General features: G+C 43.6%; 1 protein-coding gene across 1 annotated transcript; it reads right to left on the bottom strand.

Annotated features, from left to right (window-relative positions):
- Nucleotides 1–8,896: 8,896 nt before the first annotated feature.
- LOC109755629 (protein SAR DEFICIENT 1-like) lies at nucleotides 8,897–12,673 on the bottom strand. Its single transcript, XM_020314526.3, has 7 exons — nucleotides 12,441–12,673; nucleotides 11,317–11,392; nucleotides 10,949–11,001; nucleotides 10,043–10,557; nucleotides 9,712–9,872; nucleotides 9,442–9,630; nucleotides 8,897–9,364 (listed from the first exon to the last, which is right to left on the bottom strand). Exons 1-7 carry the CDS (start codon nucleotides 12,560–12,562, stop codon nucleotides 8,984–8,986), a joined length of 1,497 nt encoding a protein of 498 aa, XP_020170115.1. The 5' UTR covers nucleotides 12,563–12,673; the 3' UTR covers nucleotides 8,897–8,983.
- Nucleotides 12,674–14,965: the final 2,292 nt, after the last annotated feature.

Here is a 14,965-nt window from a genome sequence, read left to right as displayed (position 1 = left end):
CTAACTAATTCAAGCGTCCGATACTACAATTTGTTGAATTCCTAACCAGTACTACCACAAATAACGCCAGGTAGTTTCCATAGGTGAGATTTTTGCGCGAGTTATCGCTAGGTAATTTCTGTTCCTACTTTTTCAAGGGGGCATCCGATAGTACAAACCGATAGTACAATTTGTTGAATTCTTAGCTAGTATACTATGACAGATAACGTCATATGTGGGTTTTTTACACCAGTTATGATCTATCATTCTCTAAAACCATATACAAGTACCTCTCTCCACCGGCTTGCTTGGTTTGGTTTGTTTGATTTTTGTTCTCTTTCACATCTGCTTGCCGGCTGTTGTACCTGGTCTGTGCATTTCGTAACATATAAACAACGGGTCAACATGGCTACAAATTCTTTTTAGTGCGAAGTTTGAAAACAGGTTATCTTTGACAAAAGCTGGTGCCGGATCACCATCGAACTCCACAAAAGTGTTGCTTGCGGGTTCAAACAAAACAAATAAGAGGACTAGTGTAGTTCCAAAAGCATTGCACATCACTTTCCATCCAAAAACGAATACACCGTCCATATTTAGATTGAAATTCAGAAACCCCTGTGCCCGAGGAATTCATAACCAAGACAACATATTTCATCAACATAACACGTACAAGCATCCTAGTATTGCTTGGCTTCAAGACACAGCCGACAACCAACCAATACCAGTTTGTCTCCATTATATATGAAATAGTATGTGCTGAAATGAATGAACAAGTTAACAACATTCATGGAGAACAACCAAAAAAGATTCAATCCATGGGGAAGCAAAAGGATTCAGCGAGCCAAAATCTGTTGCTACTTCTTGACATTGACCAACTTAGTACAATCCAAAGTTTACAACTACTGCCGACCGACATCTCCACAGTTTACAACATTCGACCAACAACACAAAGTTTTGGCAGCGCCACTGCAACATTATCTTTGACACTTCCACACAAGTGTTGCACGATGCAAGATCATAAACAAACAACATGAGAAGAGGTTTGTGCATCTTCAGATTGTACAACAGGCACTCACAGAACTGATCCACACCACCAGAAATAAATCACATCCGGCAGTCACCCAATTTCAACCAAGCGGTTCCATCGATCGCTCTTCTCACCCACCACAGGATCAAACTTCCGGCGGCAACGGATCCAGGACCCTCTCTGGGCAGAGAGAGATAGAGAAAGAGATCTGTTAAAAGCCAAGATAGGAATATATCTTAAGATCAGCACAAACCAAAGAGGTCTCGTCCATAAGAAAATTAACTCTTAAGTCTGTTCTCAAGCAAAAAAAAAGCTTAATATCCACATGTGTTCATGCATGCATTCAGTTTAATTTCTTTCATGGAGATAAAAAAGAGGCTAATGGAAACATGGGACCTGGTATCAACATAGTATAGGATGTTGCGTTTAGCATTACATCCTAATAATGTAGTCATCCTTTTTTAACATGTTTGCCCCTCAGTTGCAACACAGGATCATGATCATTAACAGAGAGCAGATCACTAAGCCTTAACATGTCAACAATAACAACATAGTATTGTTGGCCAGACCACTACCACTAGATCGTGTATGGACATAGCTCGAAGGCTAGGAGGTCCAGAAGCAGAAAGAAGAAAGGCAGGGAACTCACCTAATTAAATAGTGGTAGCCAAGGAGGCAGTCGTTAGAGCGGACCCTGTCGTCGGTGCCAGAAACAAGGCGGCGCACCACCGTTGCCGGAGACCACGAGGACAACCACCAGATTCCACAACGAGAACTTCCATGTGCACACAAGGCCAGGACCAACCTGCACATACACACCAATATTAGTTGCTGACAAACATCACATACAATCAGCATGCCGTCAAACTTCTATGAATTCAACCCATGCCAAACTGTTGCATAAGAGAAAGCAGATAAGAGCCCTGCAAATAATTTGTTTTAGTTGACGCCCATTACTTGGCACATTCCATTATGTGTCTAATTTCAAAGATCTAGCCTTGCTGATTTATTTTTATATTGCATTACAATCATTTTTACACCATGCTCCAAAATAGAATTTGTAACATTCTGGAACTAGGAAAAAGTTTAAGAAAGTTAGTTACTTCTCATAAAGAACCTACAAATGACCAAAGTGTATTTGTTACACATGCCACATGGAGGTAGTAATGATAGGGTGACAAGACAGCTACAACTTTTATACAAACCTGAATACTACCAGCTTCGAGATCCTCAACCATGGTAAGAGCAATCTGGTAGCATGTGTCAAACCTGTAGACCAAGAACTGATTAGCAGTTAAAACACCTCCATTTGAAGGCTATCAAAATAGATATAACAAGCTAGGGAGCAGTATAAACCTTGGCCGGTCGTTCCCTACAAAAGACCAGTTGAGGATTGTGGCAGGACCAGACAACACCCCCTTCATTGGGCGAGGATTCATGCTCTGAGCCATCTTGGACCAGAAGACTGTCACGGGTTTTGGGCGGCTGACATCACGGGTTTACAGGGCTCAAATCTGAAATCAATCAAGTCAGATGGTGAGTGAAGCAATATACTCCCTTCTTTCCAGTTTATAGGGAATAGAGGGGACAGTAGTCATTGCATGGAGATAAGCCCTCTAAACCGGAAAAAATATGCATGGAGATAAGTCACACCGCCAAAAATAATATGAAGATGGACCCTTTAAATCGGAAAAAATTGAGATAAGCCCTCTAAACCGGAAAGAAGGGAGCGTTCTCTAAATACTCTCCTTTGTACATGGCACCCCATTTTCTTCAATGGAATGGAATTTTGATCTCTAACCGTAAGAATTGTTGACAAGACCATGGTTCACACTTCTGCACCGTCATACCCACCCTCAGAGAAGTTGCCGTCAGAGCCACCACCACTAAAACCTCTTCACTGCACCCCTTGGATACAACCACCATCAAAATTGATGGCTTGCTAAACACCCCCGCCATAACCACCGACATGCTCACCAACACCACTAGCACCAAGATCGTCGCGAAAACGCTACCTCGACATCAACACCTGAGATTGCTTCCTTATTTAGGTTCTTCGACACGGGTCGAGGGATACAAGTGGCACCGGTTGGGTTGTATGTCTCTAGTTATAACCTAGAAACTATCGTAAACTAGACCTAGTAGACGCCACCTGCAATCTAGCCCCATGATGGGTCGTTTCCCTTGGACCCTGATGATGGGCCAAGCACGATAGTCCCATCTGTGTACAAAACTCGTCTAGGCAGTTTGAAAATCAAACTACTCACATGTCGATTCACCATTATTATAGCCATTACAGAGTAGTTGGTGGAGGGAAGGTATGTCGTGTTGCTACTACCACCGGAGACCCTCTCCACCTATGGAAAAACCGTGATCCAGGTGGCACTGTCTAGGAAGCCCCGGTGTCATAGTATTCGTGCGATAGTGTCGTCGGTGGACGACTATTTGTTCGGTAGGGGCGGACGATGGCCGATCGACTGATTAGAGAGAGCACACAGATGGTTTACCTAGGTTCGTGCCCTCAGGGGAGGAGGTAAGACCATACTCCTGGATGTCGTATTGAGGTGGTCATTAGGGATCTAGAGGATCACCGACGAGTTCTGCCCTAGCAATTACAACCCACCTTGCCTGGCGGCAGTGGATGGAGGTGTTCTTGAAAGTGGATCTGTCCTAGGTTTTCTCTCTCTCTCTCTGCCCTCAGGGGATCCCTGGTTCCACCTTATATATGGCTGGTCCTCGGGTTACATACACTTTCAACCCTTCGGAGCTCTGCCCTGAGAATCTGGGCAGTGACAGACTCATGGCCTTCTTCTCATATCATTAATTTCGGGGAGATTGGGGGTTGCCCTGGCTCCCAGCTAGAGCCCTATCGGGAGCACACTCGCATCTCCCTTGGGAACTGAGTCTCGATCCAGGATGCCCGAGGCCCCTCCCTTTCTTGGGGGGGGGGGGGGTTGCCACCCATGACGGCGCATCGGGCTCGCCCTTCGCTCATGTGTGTTGGGCCGACTTAGGGTCATGGTGGTCAGTCTTTGATACCCTTGGTCTGTGGCCTTTAGGACCTAGGGTCCCATTCCTCACCGCCATGGCCCGCTGAGAACTTGTCATTTGGACATGATTTTCGAGATGATGTATGGACCTGGGGTCATTGGGCGCAAGACGGGTATGCCATGATGGCTTGTCCCACTCCCCCATGTAGTTTAGTCAGCCTACCCATAGTGGGTTGATACTTTGATTGTTCATCCTATTATATTACCAATCTTAGATACTTTATATGCAATTTTATCTTATTTTTGGGGACTAACATATTAACTCAGTGCCTAGTGCTAATTTTTGTTTTTTTCTTGTTTTTGGCTTTTCAGAAAATCAGTACCAAACGAAGTCCAAACACGATGTAACTCTATGGGGATTTTTCCTGGACTAGAAGGGACCCTAGAACGTTCGGGAGGAGGCCAGAAGATCTACGGGAGAGCCATGAGCTCACACGGCGTGCCTCCAGGGGGCGCCACCTGAGCTCATCGGTCCCAAGTAGCTCTGTTTGACCTAATTCGAACTCCATAAATTCCTATAAATCCCCAAACCAACAAAGAGCCATCTGAAACAATTTTTCCGCCGCCGCAAGCTCCTGCTCTTCTGCAATCCCATCTAGAGGCATTTTTTGGTGCTTTGCCGGAGGGGGAATTGATCACGGAGGGCTTCTACATTATTCTTGCTACACCACAAATGATGTGTCAGTAGTCTACCACAGACCTACGGGTCCATATCTATTAGCTAGATGACTTCTTCTTTCTCTCTAATCTTTAATACAATGTTCTCCTCGAAGATCTATTCGATGTAATCTTCTTTTGCGGTGTGTTTGTTGGGATCCGATGAATTGTGTGTTTATGATTAGATTATTCATTGAAAGTAATTGAGTCTTTGCTGAACTTTATTATGCATTATTGTTATAGCTTTGTATTTCTCTCTGATCTATGTGTTTGTTTGGCCAACTAGGTTGATTTATCTTCAGTGAGAGAGGTGATTTGTAGTAGGTTCAATCTTGCGGTGTCCTCACCTCGTGACAGAAGGGGTATCGAGGCACATATTTATATTGTTGCCATTAAGGGTAAAACGACGGGATTCAATCATATTGCTTGGTTTTATTCCGTCCACATTACGTCATCATACTCCATGCATTACTCTGTTTGTTATGAACTTAATACATAGAGAATCAAGCATAGAAGTGCTCTCGAAGTGGAGTAATAATAGTAGATGTAGAATCATTTCGGTCTACTTGTCACGGACGTAATGCCTATATACATGATCATTGCCATGACTAACATCATAACTATGCGCTTTTCTATCAATTGCCCAACAGTAATTTATCTACCCACCGTATGCTATCTTTATGAGAGAGAAGCTTCTAGTGAAAGCTATGGCCCCCGGGTCTACTTTTATCATATTACAAAAACCAAAAACTGGGCCTCAAAGGTGGTTAGCGGGATCGTTCATTGGCGGTACGATGGACTCCAAGTATGATCTACACCGACTCGTCTGCTTCCGCTACAACTCAGAGTTGGTAACGATCATGATCCAATCCTCTAATGCACCTTCATATTGTTCCTCGGTGTTCGTAGGATGATTTTTTTGTTTTCTACTATGTTTCCCAACACCATGAAGGATCCATCTCCTGGATAGAGGAAGGTCAGTATTCCGATATGCGTCCAGTCGTTCGTCCCGGGCCCTTAGAGGCGTCTTATCACCGTTTCATGGCCCCTTCATCAGGGGCTACGGGGTAGGGTTCCCGGCACTTTCCGAGGCCGAGTGGTCTTTGTCGCCACCCAGTTTGCCTGTGGCATCCACACGGAAATATAGGCGTTCGAAATGGAAGACCTGACCGTTGGTCGATTCCCTGCATCCCTGTAGTGGTACTAAAGACGACCGAGGGTTGGGCCTTGGCTGGTCGTGTGCTCAAGGGGTTCCAGGCCAAACAAGCCACTGTGATATGCTTGGCCTGATCTGCGTGCACCATCCCCTACCTTGTGCGCCAACTATACTGGTTTTGTGCGACATTTTCGTCGATGGATGACTATTTATTGATATGGGCAGATGGCGACCGAATTAGGGCTTAGGGAGGGAACACAGAAAGTTTACCCAGGTTCAGACCCTTCTGGGAGGAGGTAAGATCCTACTCCTACCTTTAGTATTCTAGTGGTTGCCGAGGATCTAGAGGATCATCGGTGAGATCTGTCCTAGCGATTACAACCAACCTTGCCTCGTGAAGGTGCATGGAGTTGTCCAAGAAACTAGATATGCCGTAGTTATTTTCTTTCACTCCCCTCAAGGGCTCACTAGGTCCGCCTTATATATGGCGCGTCCTTAGGTCACATTCGCTTGCTACCCTTCTTAGGGGGAACTATGTCCTAAGAAGCTCGCCAGTGGGTGGACTCACCTATGAACCCTTTTCCCTTCTTCTCGTCCTTCCTTTTTTTGGGTCATGGCCATCTTCCATTCTTGTTCTCGCATCACCCCGGCAGCACCGGAGACTGGTGCACAACCAGGGAGAGGGCCCCGTCATGGATGCCACTTCGACTCTGGTCGTTAATGCACCATCCGCGTCACCGGATCTTCATTCTTTGCAAGCAAGGAGCCGATAAACCCCTCCTATATCGGCGATGCTCATGCCGGATCATTTCATGTCACTATGTCATCCGCGAGTGCTGGCACCTCAGGCACGAAGTACCCACAGATGACTGCGGTGCTTGAGAGACGCATAATGGACAAATGCCAAAAGGCCCCCCATCGACATCGTCGTTGTTGTTTTCAATATCACCGATAAGTGCCAAAATTCCCCCTAGTTGCTTTTAATAAGCCTCCACTTTTCGTTGTCATCTTTATGGCAGCTTCAGAGGCTTGTTTAAATACCACTACTAGAAAAATAGCTATAGCCAATATGGACACTAATGGCGCACTATACATGTGGTGCGCCATTACTATTTGTGTAGGTGCCCCATTAGTAACCAAAACAGTAATGGCGCACCAGGTGAAAAGTGCGCCATTACTAAGTTTGATCAAGGTTTGACCCAGTCATACACATAGTAATGGCGTAGTGCGCCATTACTAAGTTGACATAGTAATGGCGCACCTTTACAAAGTGCGCCATAACTATGTGTATGACTGGGCCAAACCTTGGTCAAAGATACAGGGCTTTTAAGATCTAGAGCGGGGGAAAATGGAAAAAATTCAAACTTAGTAATGGCGCACCATTTGCTAGGTGCGCCACTAGTAACAGAAAAAAATGACCGGGAAGTTTGAAATATTTTTTCAAAATTTCATCACACTCATGAACATGAACAAAGTCCTAGACATCAACAAGGTTTAATAGGATTAATATGATAGATATATCAACAAGTGCCTGTTAAGTGAGCTGGTGCTGGGGTTGGATAGAACTGGGAAGTTAAGCATGCTGGGGCTGGAGTAGTGTGAGGATGGGTGACCTTCCGGAAAGTTTGACCATGGAGTGCGATTTGACTTGAGATTAAGCATATTGACCCGAGATTAAGCCATAGTGACCCGAGATTAAGAAAAAAACGAAAAAACATTTTCTGAAAAAAAATTGAAAAAAAAAATTCTGAATTTTTTTTGAAAAAAATTGTTAGTAATGGCGCACTTCTATGTAGTGCGCCATTACTAAGTCAGATAGTAATGGCGCACTTCTAGGCATAGTAATGGCGCACTATAGGTGCGCCATTACTATTTATTACTAATGACGTGTTAATAATGGCGCACCTATAGTGCGTCATTAATAGCAAAAACTGGTGCGCCACTAATAGCCTTTTTTCTAGTAGAACCAAGCTTTGCCAATTTCTTCTGTAAGGAGGGAAACCCCTAGCCTCTGCGCTGGGTGATGTACACAACCAGGGCCGGTCCTGATATTTTGGGGGCCCGGAGCGAAGCTAGAACTCGAGGCCCTTATTTTGTTTTGCCTCAAAATAATAACCTCGTTCCTTAGCGAATTATTATCATCTTCTTTCATAATAATACAAAAATGTCAACTGAGGATTCAGCAGTAGAACGAGTTTACTAGAGAAATTATTGAATAGGTTAGAATTAGCACTGATTTAAGGTTTGATGTTTGAATTTGAACTATTATCCTCAGTTTGAAGTCAATTTTTAAAGCTTCATTAGTAACAGCAAATTAACCTGATGTTTACAGGAGTATGAGTGGGCCTTTTATATAACAATGTTTGGATTGAAGCTATGGATGTAATAGCCGAGTCCATCGTCGAAATTCTAAGTTAACTTGCAATCAACAAAGAAGACTCTCGGTGTAGTAAGAAATAGTCAAACAATGAACAGTGCGACACCAAGAGCAATTGAAACAGCGGAACGGGCAGATGGACTAAATTTTTTCACTACGGCACATGCGAATCATCATAGGAGCTACTTCCTCCGTTTCAAAATAGATGACTCAACTTTGTACTAATTTTAGTACCAAGTTGGATCATCTATTTGGAACGGAGGGAGTAGCTATTACGACACCATTGAAACGTGACCACACAGAAAGGGAAAATGAGTGGAAGGGATTGTCTCTGCACATCAGAGATTCAGAGGCATCTCGCGGACAAAGATAAGCACAAGGGGACTTGGAAGAACTCACGATCACAAGGGGACCGTTCAGGTGCATGGCGACGAGCGGATTTACTTCAGCGGCGGCGCGGCGTGATTCGCGAACGAGGCCCCCGGGGACATAGGATCGTCACAACGCAGGCGAACTCACGACGGAAGAAGGAATACATGACGACGTGGGCTATGTGCGACTTGGGCCATGGGCTACCTGCAAACCTGGGAGGGGGCCCCAGGATTTCGGGGGGCCCTGTACACAACCATAATTGAGTTCCGTCATGAGCTATCTTATTATTACTCTTTATCCACCTTTGCACATATGAGATATGAGCATTCATCTTGCATCCATAGCTACTAAAATATAGAGGAAAATTAATCAACTTGATCCCAACAACCGAGGTTAGTAGAGTTGTTCCAACTGAAGTGATCGTCGTCAACGGCTATGGTTGGGATCCAATACATAGCATCACTAGCTGGGATAGCTACCACGGAATCTAAGGAGTTGCTGCTATTAGACGCCATTGTAGCATTGGAAGTTGCCGTTCTAGATCCCAACTTGCCAAGATACTCGACACTTTGAGACCCTGAGTTGATGATGCTTTCATTACTCGCTAGTGTACATGACGAACCGGGTTTTTCCCGAGGAAACGATGACAAGCCTTCATATGTAACAAGTTCTGTATCATTTACCACCACTTCCTCTAGTTTATCCCATTGCTCGTATGCCCTGGAGGCCAATTGCTTCACTTGTACCTGTAATTAAGAATAAAGGAGAAGTAAGAAACTACCAAGTTTGGTTAGTTCTTCACAAATTGATGCGAATGAGGTACCATTTGTTGCTGCTGTAGATGTTGCAAAGAGCATGTTTGGCCTCCAATTCTTGCTGCTAAAATCTCTCCTATAGGGCTGAATATAACATCACACCCTTCAGATTTGAAGATGTAGCCTTTTTGTCCCATTTTACACGTTTTTGCGTGATTCAGTGTTGTCCTCCATTGCCGATCTGACATGCCAACGAGCTAAAAATATATGGAATAGATAATCAGAATTAGTACCATGCGAATGAAGTATGCACATAATTTCCACTATGACATGCTTACATTTTTTAGCTTATCAGGATCTACAGTTTGAAGCTTCAGGAGGTCTTGAACGTTCTTGACCCCATCAGACTCCAATCTCTTGTCAATCGGTCCATCTTTTCCGATGTTTTTGAGCCTCCATATATTGTCAGTCAAGAGTGGAGGGTAATGCTTCTTGTACACTAGTAAACGAAGGAAATGTGGTTTAATGTAGTGTTTTACTACTTCACATATGTATGCCAAGGTATATGGTATGGACGAAGAAACAAAAAGGCTACATGTAGTCATGGAACTCACATTCAACATATAACAATGATCTTAAAGGTTGATTAACTACGAGCATCAAACTTACATTCGCCTCGATGATCTTTCACTATGAAGCTTTCGCTCACTGCCTCCTGAATCCTTCGCCCATAATAGCTCGCTCCCATGACACGAACACCGATTCGGAACTTACGGCTCCTTATCCAGCTTGAATTATCAGTGAAAGCCACATCATTAATCATGGCCACTCCTTGATTGTTCATTGCTACATTGAGTGTACTACCCACAAGTAGTGGTCTCCTACCCTCTCTAGCCTTCACAGTTGCAGCAATAAACTGATCATCCGTCCACCCCATGCCATCTTCGCAACTGAAATCGCCATCTAGGACAAGTACCTCCAGCTTCAGTGTTGAAGAGCCTTCGTTAGTTTCTGTTTGAGTGATATGGTGGTTGGTTCTAGTATCCATGAGCAAGATTTCAATTTTGTTCTTGGTGGCATCAACAAGCTTGTTGTTGGTGAAGATAGGTAGCATGAGCTTCTTTGCAAAGGAAAGCTTCAACCTAGGCGAGACATCGACCTCTTGGATGTGTAAAGGGAGAGACCTGATTAATAATGGTTGATTTTATCATATTGATATTGCATTCCCATATAGTTGAAGCAAATTGATGGAATTGATACATCCATACAATTAAATTTGCTGAATAAAAAATATTTCATTGTCAAACAATAGTATTTTTATTGTATATGATGCCAAAGAATATATTTGAAATGTGTGTTGATTCTTAACATGTAATATTTGAAAATAGGATGGTGCAAACTGTCAGGAAATATATGAACATGTTGCAGATTATTATTTTAGAAAATCAGTCAGGCTGTATACTGTTGACTGCAAAAGTATGAAGAAAAGACATATCGTGTCAACAAATGGCAGAATATAAGCTATGTAACCGAATGCTAGTAGCGTCTGATGGAAAGACAATAATTGTAATATACCTGTGTGGTAAGTGATCGTGCTGAGAAAAGATGTTCTGAATTTCCTCTCGTACCTAAATATTAACATCAAATAGACACTTAAACATTGCACTCAATGTCTTGCATGTGATGATGTAGTACAAATTTGGAAACAAAAGGAATGAGAATTTGTGCCAATTCATACGCAGTTGCTCGCATAAATATTAGGGATCAACAGGGTGCAAACTGATTGGATAATGGGTTTTTATTTAGTCCGGCTTTAGTGTTACATTTATCTTTACTCTTTGTAAAGAGACATAAATGAAGCTAGTTCGAATTGTGGCAATACTAGGCTCAGCAATAGATGATTTAATCTATGTCACATGAATATATATGATTCTGAAGCTTACCACCCTACGAATAACCGGTTCCAAACTCATGGCAATTTGCTCGACAGTGTCCGCTGCCATGGCTCTTCCGATGCTGCTGCAAAGATAGTCCAGAAATCCAAGTAATTTCGAAGTTAGTTAACACTCCTAAAACACACATGTGCAAGCCACGAATATGGATATTTAGAACTTCTGTGCAGAGCATACAATTGGTTACTAAGCTAAAGACAGGGCTTAGACGGGTTATAATTCTTACTAGTTAGTATTATTTGCTTAGCTATATCTAAAATACGATTTCATTACTTTTAGAAGAGTTGAGGCATGAGGTGTTTGATTCAATGTAACCATGATATATAAGCTCTTTGTGACGCTCCCCGCTTACAAGGCTAAGTTTGTCCATACGAGCTCTTTACTTATATAGGTTAGTTATATTGTGTTAGAAAAGCAAATCTATAAAATTAATACCTTCCATATATATCAGACCAAACTCATTTCATGCCACATGAAACGGTGTAGAAGAGAAACATTTCTTTAGAGCTAGATATATGGTACAGGATCTGTTTAGCTTTCGCAAGCTCTTGGCTTGGATAAGAAATTTACCCTAGTGTAGTACTTGCGTCTAACAGATCGAACATATCATCCTAAAGGGAGGCCTAATTAGTCTCACTTGTACCATTCTTAATTAGCATCCCAAATATTTGTGTGCATCTTTTGATGCAGAGGCCGATGGTTTTTCTTCTAAAACAAAGTCCCAAATATTTATTTTCTTATTTGAATGTAGAGCAAGGTCCATCTTAACCTTATGTGACTTATTACCTGCTCTAAGGTAATATGATTATATCATGCCAATATGTAGAACACACGAAATTAACGGTCCATGTCGATTGTGTGTACCTTAACAATTCTCAAGATATGAACTCATGTGATATTTCACCCCTTGACCCAAAGATTATGTTATTACACCGAACGATTCAGGAAATATGTAAGGAGAACAAACGGCTAATCCAATTTATCGTTATATATGCACTCGGATTGATCAAGGAGAAGCAAGAAACAAAGATACATAGTTGCTAGCTACGAGGAAAGAAACCAAAGCATGGGCTGAAAACCGTTCCAAAAGCCAGAAGTTAAGTGAAGGGACTAACGATCTGAAGGAGAGTGGCGCGGCCGGCCGTATCCGCCTCGGGCCGTGCCGTTGCTGATGATAGTCGCCTCCGCTCCCCTGCTCGTCGTCTTCCTCTTCGCCCCGTGGCCTTCGCACCGACATCTTAATTTAGCAGATGAAATGGGAGAAATCAGGAAGAGCTAGCAGATTAATGAAGCTGGCCGCAAGCTAGCTGCGGGTTGGGAAGGAAGCTACGCGCTACGCAGGCATAGGGCATCAATGGCCATGGGGATACTCGAAAGCAATCTAGCCTAAAGCCATATATATACTAGCTCTAAAGAAATGCAATCTAGCCATGAGTACTACAGCTAGCCAGGCCTACGTAGAGAAATCGCTGCAAGCTTTTGTCGTCGGCAGAAATAAAGAATTGCAGTGCCGCATCGGGACAGAATGTCCCTAGCAGGCTCCAGGAAGGTGGCCGGAAGCTGGCTAGCTAGCCACCGGGCGCATCGCACGGTTAATCTTGGGGTTAGTTTCAGTTTACAGCCATGGTTAATTACCAGCCTTCCGGAGGCAATGGGCAATGCAAAGTCTTGCTTGGGTTGGTGCAGGGCAGCTTCTCAGGCATGACAAGGAAAGTTTGCGAGTCGTCAAATCGTCAGTCGGTCTCAGTCATGCATGTTCATATGTGGCTATTACGTACGTACCCCGTCCGTCCGACAAAGTTTGTTCCTCAAATGAATGCATTTAACATCAAATTAATGCTACGTACATCCATTTAAGGAACAAGCTTGGAACAAGTTTTTTCGGTCGGAGGAAGTACACATTAATGACCGGATGGACATGGAAATCAACGCGGCCCGAATTCCGTCTTCAGTTCAATGCCGGCTGTAGGCTGTAGCCTGTTGCTACAAGTGAGTGGGAGACGAACGTGCTGCTATGCTTCCGTGAGCATTCTCTTGAGTCTCCCGAGAAATTAAGAGCATAGCAGCCGTCACCTTGTGCACACGCACGTACCCATCGAGCCCAGGAGGCGACGCCACCTTCCAAAAAGTACCACCAAAGGACACCTTCTAAAACGTACCATGGCCATGATAGCATCGAAATTACGGCTCCTTAGGTACATTTATTAACTGCTTATTTAGCTGGTAATTAAGTAGCAAGCTCTAGCTGGAAGCAACTTTAGTAAGCTTGACTTCATGTTGTTTTCCATACACCTTCTCAACTGAAAGCGACCGGTTCAGGCGATGCTTACAATTTTTTCTCGAGAATACGTGTAGCATGTGTATCATATATTAAAACGGAAGGAGCAAAGAATCCCGACTAAATTTTCTCGCAAAAATGGTAACCATCCACTTAGAGAAAACATAAATATATTACTGGGTGATCATTCGTAGATCGTCTGGTAGTTTGTGACAAAGACCTTGGTATCGGTTAAATGAAATCGAAGGAGGAGGCCCCTCTTTTCTTAAAAAAAAAACAGCAGGTAATCATCCTCCTATTCAAGGCTTCGAGCTCCCAATGAAGGAGTCCCGCACTCCGGCAAGCATCGCCTTCCTAGTGCAACCAGGCGCGAGAACATCATCACAGAGGGTGCCGCAGGGTTGAGCACAATAACATTTCTATGTTTCAAGGACCAACATGATGATGGAGTGCACATCTCACCACTGGCCATGGGTGGTAACTCTACAACTCCACCCATCGACCAAGCGATAATCCGCCAATGACGTCCAATTGGCATGAGCCTTTGCTCCAAATTGAACGCGCAAGCACGCCCTAGCAATAGGTGGTCGATGGTTATTTGTGTTGTCTGTCGGCTCGGCTTGCCGAGGCATCGTTGAGAACATCTTCGTCTTCTTCAACTGCCTCTTCTGTTGAGCCTTTGCGAGCAAGGTCGTTGGCCTTGTCTGGTGATAATACCTATGTTGTCTCCCTAGATCGGGGTGATGCCCACGCTACTATACCCGGCTCGATTGCCAGTCTCTTTCATACACGGGGATCTACTTGTGGTGATTCAACGACAGTTGATCACTATGTCTTTTTAGGTCCTTCAATGACTGCCTTTCTTGATGTTGTCCACCGTTGGCAACATCTATGGTGGCGTAATGATAAGAAGTTCAGTTGCGGCTTCGACAAGATTGCTTTTGTGTCTATAGGTTTGGTTACCATATTATCTAGTTGTATCCGATGAACTATTAATCTAACACAGACCATACATTGATTAAAAGTAAGTCAGTCAGCCTTGTATACACCATGCACACGCGTACGAGTTCCCAACTTAATAAGGGAGTCACCTTCCAGGTACCACTAGAATGGCACTCTCTTATGCTAAAGAAAAAGAATTGTACTCTGTTGCTATGTTAGTATCGAAATCAATGTTCTTTAGATACAATGATAGAAGCTGTGCTAATGATCACGTAGCTAGCTGGATGAAAGCACGACTGAAAGCAACTTACTTACCATTTAGCAAACTGAATTCTTCGGTGCTTCCAAAAAGCCTAGTGGTCTCATACTCTCATATGCACCAAACGGACTAATCATCCCACATGGCATTCATCGCTTTGT

The sequence above is a fragment of the Aegilops tauschii genome, chromosome 6, assembly GCF_002575655.3.
Source record: "Aegilops tauschii subsp. strangulata cultivar AL8/78 chromosome 6, Aet v6.0, whole genome shotgun sequence".
Lineage (NCBI taxonomy): Eukaryota > Viridiplantae > Streptophyta > Magnoliopsida > Poales > Poaceae > Aegilops > Aegilops tauschii.
This window is presented reverse-complemented; position numbering and strand designations above follow the sequence as displayed.